We start from the raw sequence: 8,917 nt of genomic DNA on the forward strand, positions 1-8,917 counted from the left end.
TATGTACCAAATACTCCAGAAAGGACTCATCAAGCCTAAACCTAACAACATAATTTGGTGTTACACCGAGTGGCAGCCACTTTACGATGCTATTCGTGAAACAATGCCCCAAGTCCAGTTTGTGAAAGGTATCCCCTACAACCTACAGGACGACAACTTCTTTGATGCACGCAACAACAATGTTTTAATTCTGGATGATCACATGACCGAGGCCAAAGATGATAAACGTATTTCTCAGTTATTTACAAGAACTTCGCACCACAAGAATGTAGCTAACTTCCTGCTGTTACAAAACCTGTTTCCAAGAGGCAAGGAGTCACGTGATATTGCTCTCAACTCTCACTACGTGACCTTGTTTAATTCGCCCATTGATAGACATCAAGTAAACTTGTTTGGGAGAAGAATCTATCCAAATAACAGTGATCGTTTTATGTCGGTTTATGAGACTGCTGTTCAGAGACCTTATGGGAATCTTACCATAGACTTGCGACCATCAACTCACGAGAATGAGAGACTTAAACCCAATGTTTTAGATTGCCCATCAGAAATCCAACGAAGGCAGCCCACTCAATCTACAGACCATGAAAATAGTTATAATAACAATAATGCTTTAAATAACGTGCCGTCGCCGACCGATTCTCAGATACATTCAGGCACCCGACCCGTGGACACTGTTGCTCCCGTGGATTCTGAAACCAAAAACAATTTGGAAGTGGAATATACAGCCGAAGACGCGGGCGAATCCAGTGACGAAGCAGATCCCTTTGTTATGGCTACTGCTTGTACCGACTGCGGCGTTTTATTTGGAAATATGACGGATCTACAACGCCATATTAAATCATGGTGCCCAGAGAACGGATTTATGCCCTCCAGAAAACGCGCTAAGATAGATGAAGAAGACATTTTTGACACGCAGAAAGGAGGAGAAAAGCGCATGTATGATAAAAGAGAACACGAACTGACTGTAGAATGGCAGAATGTTGGCTTACAGCGAGTATGGGGTCGTGTTCGTACCATGCATATAGAAGACATGAAAAGCAGACGTAAGAAATATATACAGCAAGGGAAGACACAAGAGTGGATAGACAGAAAACTGCAGCGACTGTGGGAAAACGAATTGCTTAAAACACTAAGTATTGTTATTGAATTTACAAAGTATTTTTCAGAAGCACCTTTATTTCGATCTATACTGGATAGTTTAAACAAAACTGACCCTAACATAGATCAAATGCTAATAAAGGACAAAATCAAGCTACTGCTGAAGCCCATCATGAAAGAAATAATACCGTATGTAGATCTGACGGAAGAAAGTGAATCGGAATCTGATCATTCAGATGTTTCTGAAACGAGTGAGCAGGAATAGAATACTTAAGTTTAAGCAATACATTTTTATGTTCACTTTGCATTGAGCATAGATCAGACCGGACGTTAAAACCCCTAAACTTATCAGTATGGCTGTGAAGAAGAAGCGATCAAACCTGATTCACATAATCAAATCACATCCAGTCACGATGAAAAGTGAACAGAAGAAACCAGTCGTTTTGTTTGTGAAAAGACGGGCAGACCTTGGACCACCTGGGAAGAAGTTACTTCCAAAATACTAACACAATATGAACGTTTGTTGATGTACATGATCAAATGTAACATGTCTTTTGTGGTGTTTTTACAAATACTCTGCAATAAAGAATACGTACTACTTAAATGCATTTTTTTGTTAATTCTGTTATCGAATGCAGATTCTTAAACCTGAGTACACCTACAGCAAGCGTTCAACCAATTACGAGGGTCCCCTCCCGTTTAAAAAAAAAAAAAAAAAAAGAGAGAGAAAAAAGTTCAGGGTTATATTTTCAAGTACCATGATTTTCATTTTTTTTTTTATTAAATAATAATAATAATAATAATAATTTAATTTATTATTATTAGTAGTAGTATTATTATTAGTATTATTTTAGTATTCTCTACACGTTGTGTGATACAGACGTTCTTAGTAACTCCGATTTCTCTGTAAACAGAATTGTAATCAGAACAGAAACTACCCACTCACTAGAGAAATGTACTTTACGTTTCTACGTTAATACTTTCTAAATGTATTTTCTTTCCTTTAGAGTATAAAACATCAGTCGAACAGAAATATAGCAAATAATCACGCACGGTAGACTAAACTGAATACGTTTTAGTGTTAAGTATTAGTATGACCTAAAAATTCCGTGAGCAATGTGACAAACTTAATGATACAACAGTTTTCTCTTACCAAACGCTACCCACATTTGGACAATGTATTATTGCCCTCGAGGATTTTTTTTTTTTTAACCCTACACTACATTCATTTAAAGGTATTTTGCTCTGTTCAGAAATGTATTGCGAGTTATGGTCTTTAATGTGTCAAAAGACTATAATTTAGTCATTAATTTGTTTTATATAGGCAACCATTCCTTGTACACTTCAATGTACTTTGTGTTAATATATAAAAATCGCTAATATCTATAAGTTAAAATATTCTTTAAAGTAAGCTAGTGTCACGAACTCTGAGTTTCTAGGTTACCACAAGTAGTTCATCCTTTAAAAGTAAGACATAGTAAAATGCGAACAAGTACTGTTTGTACATAAATGTAGCAAAGAGTCTCGCTTGACACACTCAACAGAATAGGTTTTATGTTTGAAGTATTTGTACTGTGGTCAGTGCGTACTTGCAAAGAAACATACTCTCCTGATTGAAATTATATTACTTAAGGGCATAGATGACACCTGTTATTTCTATAGGTAAACAATCTCTCACAGACTCCACGAAATCTGGAGTTTCTATGGTATCGCGTTAAAATAGTCTCGCATGGTTGAAAATTCAGAATGTGTTTTATATTTGGAAAGTAAGCGTTTAATCCAAAAGTACTTTGACAAAGAAATATACTCCCATCACTGAAATTAAAAAACAAATATTTGAGATTCAGATATCAGCTGTGATTTCTATAGTGAATAGAAACTTAACCATGACATGGCAATTTTTAAATCATTAATGTATGCTAATAGTCAACGAAAAAAAAATGTCAAGCAAGTAACTCGTGGGTACCGGTTTAAAGTTAAATCCCATTGGTCAATAGTAACCTGTCAATAATTTTGAAGTTATTAGTTATTGTTAACCGTTTCCAACAAAACTGGGGAACGCAAGTATTTTCACAGCACAGTATATAATTTTCAGTATCTTAAGCAAATAAGGATAAACTAGTATTTGCCATTCTTAATTTTAACATTAGATTGTCGTGTAGATATCTTTTCAAGAAAATTATTTGAATCACCTACTGTGCCTTATTTGGATTTTATATGGGCGTACCTAATGTTTGTTCAATTTGGATTACCTACTGTTGTTTTAATTTGGATTACCTACTGTTGTTTCAATTTGGATTATATACTGTTATTTCAATTTGGATTACCTACTGTTGTTTCAATTTGGAATACATACTGTATTATCTGTGTATTATTATATCGGATTACACTCTAGTTACATCACAAATAATGCCAATAAAGAAGTAACGAATTAAATTAATCTTGCAGTGTATAAGTAATATGTATTATAAAGGTAGGAGTTACAGGGCCAGCTGGGTGAGAAAATAATTTGCCAAATAATATTTAAATTAAAATTACATAAACCTTTTTCACTATTTTAAAAATAACATTTTAAATAACATTTTTAAAAGGTATTTTACAATTTAAATAAATTTGTTAATGTTTTAAAAATTATTTATGAATTTAAACAAAATTTGTTAATGTTTTAAAAATTATTTTTCAATTTAAATAAAATTTGTTTGTTTTAACAATTATTTTTTTAAATAAAATTTGTTAACGTTTTAAACAAATGTTTTACCAATTCACAGTTGCCAGAATTGTCTACTTTTCAGTGTTTTCACTATGGTGCATTACTTTGCCGTATCCACCCATGATTACCTACTGCCGTGATTTTATATTTTGGAATACCTACTCTGAATATGTACCAGGAAACACCCTAGTTCATGCAAATAAAAAATTAAAACATTTCTTACAATGTTTTGTTAGATATATAAAGAGGTATAACCAGAATTACCTGTGGGTATACAATTATACTGCTATCTAGTAAACTAGTCTAAGACTAATGTTTAAAAATATAACAAACCAGCATTTTGTGACACAACTATTTATTTCAAAATGTTTGTACAACAACACATAAAGTGGATACATGATTGTGTACACTATTTAATATTAGTATGAGCAGGAAATACAAGGCGGGCTACAATATCTAAAATATTTACATATAAAGTTATACACGAATACATCATTCTGTAATGTATCTTTACTAAACTGATTCACAATATCGCTCATCATCAGGTCAGTTTTACATTTTTGTAACAAGTAATACAAACAATAGAATCCACACGTTTTAGCGTTCATAGTTTGAACGGATTTGTTATTGTACACGTAAGATGAAGAATGTCTCTTTAAAAAATCTACAAATATTGCATTGTAATGTTTGGGTGGTTTACCAAAACTATCGAAAAACTCTGCTGTATTATTATTATCAAAATAGAACGCCACCCAGTGATAACCAGGTAGGTGAGATGGGTCTGTGTTTACAATACACCCCCAAGGGCTCCGCCGTTTCAAACGTGGTAGTGTGTCGCTCGAGTAAACACCTACAATGCGTGAACGTAAATCTGAGTCACAGTCAATCGCACACTGAATCTGCTTTCCATTCATGATATTCTTTATTTGACAAACACGTTCCTGGTCTGATCGATTTCAATCAAGCTGGGGAATTCACCATACACTATACAACTCGCTGTCTTTGTTAATGCAGATTTAAACTGCACTTCTAACCTTAAGTTACCGTTTTTTAATAAACTTAAATAATCAGAGTCCACGAAAACGGGTTCAAGGTTGAACACAAACAGACCATTTCCCAAAGAAAATTCAGTTCTTTCAATATAATTTCCACAATCCAGGTTCCAGCTATTAACACCTTCAAACAAATTCACGTAGGCACTGACGTCATCTGCTTCGACTGGTCGACCGGGGACACTGACACCATCCAAATATAAGCCCACCGTTTTCACGAATGAACTCTGGAAGTTAAACGGGTTCTTTGTGTATGATCCACTCACTCGTCCGTCACCGTTGACAAAACCAACAATCAGTCTGTTTGGACACTGCGACTGGTACACACTGTCCCACACGTAACTCTGTTGAGAAGACGGAATACTACTCATTTTAACTTCGGTTTTAGTAAATGGGTACAAAGCGTTAGACTTTTCAAACAGCTTGTTGTGTGTTAAAATAAGTGCACTGTTCATTTTCAGTTTACATATCTTGAAGTAAATATCTACGAGTTCGATCTTGTACTCCTGACCGGACTTCCCAGACATCAAACAAAAGGGTATGGAGCTCCGAAATAGCTTAACTGTCATATCAACCCCATTCACCATATATCTGCCCATGTTAAAAATATCTTCACACAGGGGACCTTCCATGGTAACCGTTTTGGTGTCTGCAATGTGCGCTCCTCGGTCCGATACTCCAGAATTAGTACCAGTGATAGGATCGACACTTTCGATGTCTGCTTGTGTCTCTCCGACGTCCTTGTAAAACAGCTGAGATTGTAGTTGCGATTGTTTAGCTTCTGAGCCATAATTCAGTAAGCTTTGAATGTATGCTTTGTAGGGATAATGATTGTTCGCCGAACTCACCAGCTGACCTTGTAAGTACACAGCGACTTGCGACCACAGAGCTTGCATGAATAAATTTACTGGGGCCACGTGTTCGTCCTTACCCAAAACCGTTCCATCGGAATGACTCACTTTCAGTTTAACATGTAAACGACTTCGTTTCAAATCCACGTAGTCACTTCCACTATTTGCAATTTGAAATTCTACCGGTGACGAATCTGTAATTTGACTAACAGGTCTAACATCGACGTAGTAATGTTGAAACACACTCGTTTGGTATGGGGGCATAGTAAACAGATCCAAAGCACTGGGTAAACCTTCCACAAAGTCTTTGTCTGTAAGGAGTGACATATTGTTTGTTGTTGTTGTTGTCGTTTATACAAATATATCTTTTTCACTAACAGCTGATTTGTACTTCGATGTAGGAGCTCGTTTTTTCTGTACTGTCATGCGTCTGACTTTTTTGCTTCTGACAATTCGATCACCAGATTTATGTTTTATAGCCCTGGTACGTTCCTGTTCAGCTTCGGCCCTTTCTACTACAACATCTTGTGTTTGTGACGTCACTTCTATTTTAGGTTTGTGCTTGTTGTCCCCGTCACTGTTTACATGTCTCGGAATCATTGGAATCATATAAGAAAACCACTTATGCTTGTAATTCCCAACTCCAGATCCAACCTGCTTATTTGACTGAACAACATTCTTTGTTCGTTTATCAAAATACTTTAACCATTTATTAACATCAGGTACGTAAAGTTTTCGATCCATGTTAATTTACTCTAAAAACGGATAATGTCGTAATAGTAGTGTCACACTCGTGCTCTCTTTGATAAATGAAACCGGAACGCCTGATGTTGCTTTTATACGTATTTCGACATATGAACTCTCTGTCACTACAACTGGTATATTCCACAGTGTGTTAAACTCGTAACGTGGACCGTCTCGTAAATCCACACGTCTCAGTAGAGGTACAAAACTATCACCTACTAGACTGCTGCCACACAAATTACACAACACATCTACTTGTAAATCGTTCATACCATGAAGGTCAATTTCTCCAAAATTCAAATCCACGAGAGACACAATCCACACACCTTCAAAAGTTAACCTCTTGTTTAACTTTACTCGAAAGTGATAGGGGTTGTTGTCAGGAAACACTGATTTAGAATCCGAGCTCTTCAAAATAACGTACTTCTCCATGCTTCACACAGTTTTCAGTTCTCCTTCTTCTATGTACGAATCGAAGCTAGGTGGCCACCCTAACCACCGAACCAAATAGTACACTTTCCCCTTCTCCTTCTTCTTTTTTAACACTTTTTCGATTTTCCACAGAATGTCTTGATTTTTATTTACTTTCTGAAGTTCGGCCGTATAAAATATACCTTTCAACACTTCGTCGTGAAAATCTCTCAGTCTGTACACTGGAATACTTTGTCGTCTTCTTCTAGAATGTATTTTAAACAACTCTTCTGTCCACCTCAAGTCCTGCTCCTTTGTGAATGATTTACGCAAATAGCTGATTCTCGTTAAATCACCCACTTTAATAAAAAGTTTGCCAATGGTTTCTTTACTTTAAGTTTCTTAACCATGGGCTCGACGTACAGATGACTCCACACTTTAATTTCGTTCGCTTTATTTACATCAACCGGTGCCCACAGTCCCAGTGACGAGTGAACTGTATTGTTATAATTGTGTACTAGATCTGCTAAAACGTCTATGTATTTGTGTGTATTGTTGTAAGTCGTAAAACGCGCGATAAGACCCCGAAGCGTCCTAATACTTCTTTCTGCGAAATTACTTTTGATATCTTCATTCTGCGTGACAATCAGTTTAATGTTTTCTTTTGATAGAAACTGCTTGAATACACCTGCGAACTCTGTACCTTTGTCTACCCGAACTTTCTTGGGTATGCGTTTGTCTTTTAAAATTGTTTTGAAGCCTTCTAACACCGTCTCCGGTTTCTTGTTTACAAGGGGTATGGCCCACAGGAATCTCGAAAGAATGTCAATAGCTATAAGCAGGTACCTAACTCCATCGTTGTCTTTTGAATGGCGGCTGACGTCCATTAAATCCATGTCAAACATCTCATCTTTTTTGTTAACCCGTACTCGGAGACGCTTGAATGAACGGTTCACTGGTTTGTGAAGACTGTACGCATCTTCGTCGTTCAACCACTGTGTTACCGCTTTTAACTTGTACGTTTGTAAACCACGTCTCTTCAGAGCGTCGTGAAACTTCTTTGGTCCGTAGAAAGCTCCAGCGTCTCTCGGTTTTGTATAATATTTTTCAAGTCCTTTCTTGTTACGTTCATTCTTTTCAGTGTTAGGGTTCACTCTGGATGACATGACTGAACTAATGTATTCTGTGACATTAATTTATACTCGCATACGATCTTCTAAACGTAGTATTTTAAGTACTTGTTCTTTTAAAATGTTCATCCACTCTACAGTTTTAACGTTCATATCCAAATAGTCTTTGCATTGATACTGACACAAAACAAATCCTGGAGTGTTTAATAAAACTGGATCTGCATAAACAAGACGTAACCACCTGTCAGCAACTACATCTTCGTTCAGTTCAACCCATGCAGTTGTGTAATAGCGTTCGAGCATATCCTCGTGATTCAGTGTTTTACAGGTGTGAGTTTTCTCCTCGTCGAACATGCATCCCATACACATTTCTTTACAGAATCGCTGAACCAGTTTACACACTTCAAAGGCATAACTCAGAGTTAACAAATTTTCCAAGCATTTTCTGTTATCAACTGTATCTACTTCATCCACGAGCACACGAGTTGGTCGTATTTTCTTGATTATTATTAGCTTGGTACTGGTAGTCAAATCGCAGAAGGATCGTTTGGCATCCATCTCACATTCAGTACGACTCTTAAACCAACAAGTTGATTTTTTCACTATTGATTCATTAAAACTGCATTCTGATCGTAAAACATATTTCCAGCTGAAGTAAACAGCCTGTTTCTTGTCGTTGTAGTTCATCTTTGAACGCAATCGTTACAAATAATAAAATTTCACTTCTCTTTATGTTATAACATATATTCAAATGCAATGTTTTAAAACGACTGTTTCGATTGGATAATAGTAATAACAAATAAACCGGTTTCAACTGGTTTTCTATTCAAAAATATTATTTCATCATTGCTAACAATAAACCTTTCAAAGCATATTTAGACAAAGGTCTTTGTACCCATCACCCTTGTCACAACTAAAAAC

At 36.1% G+C, this 8,917-nt stretch overlaps 1 protein-coding gene across 1 annotated transcript; it reads right to left on the reverse strand.

The window, feature by feature from the left end:
* Positions 1 to 1,958: 1,958 nt before the first annotated feature.
* Positions 1,959 to 6,038, reverse strand: LOC121383800 (uncharacterized protein F54H12.2-like). The gene is made up of 2 exons (XM_041513898.1): positions 4,853 to 6,038; positions 1,959 to 2,002 (listed from the first exon to the last, which is right to left on the reverse strand). Exons 1-2 carry the CDS (start codon positions 6,036 to 6,038, stop codon positions 1,959 to 1,961), a joined length of 1,230 nt encoding a protein of 409 aa, XP_041369832.1.
* Between the last annotated feature and the right edge of the window lie 2,879 nt (positions 6,039 to 8,917).

Source organism: Gigantopelta aegis, chromosome 10, assembly GCF_016097555.1.
Source record: "Gigantopelta aegis isolate Gae_Host chromosome 10, Gae_host_genome, whole genome shotgun sequence".
NCBI classification, from domain to species: Eukaryota; Metazoa; Mollusca; class Gastropoda; order Neomphalida; family Peltospiridae; genus Gigantopelta; species Gigantopelta aegis.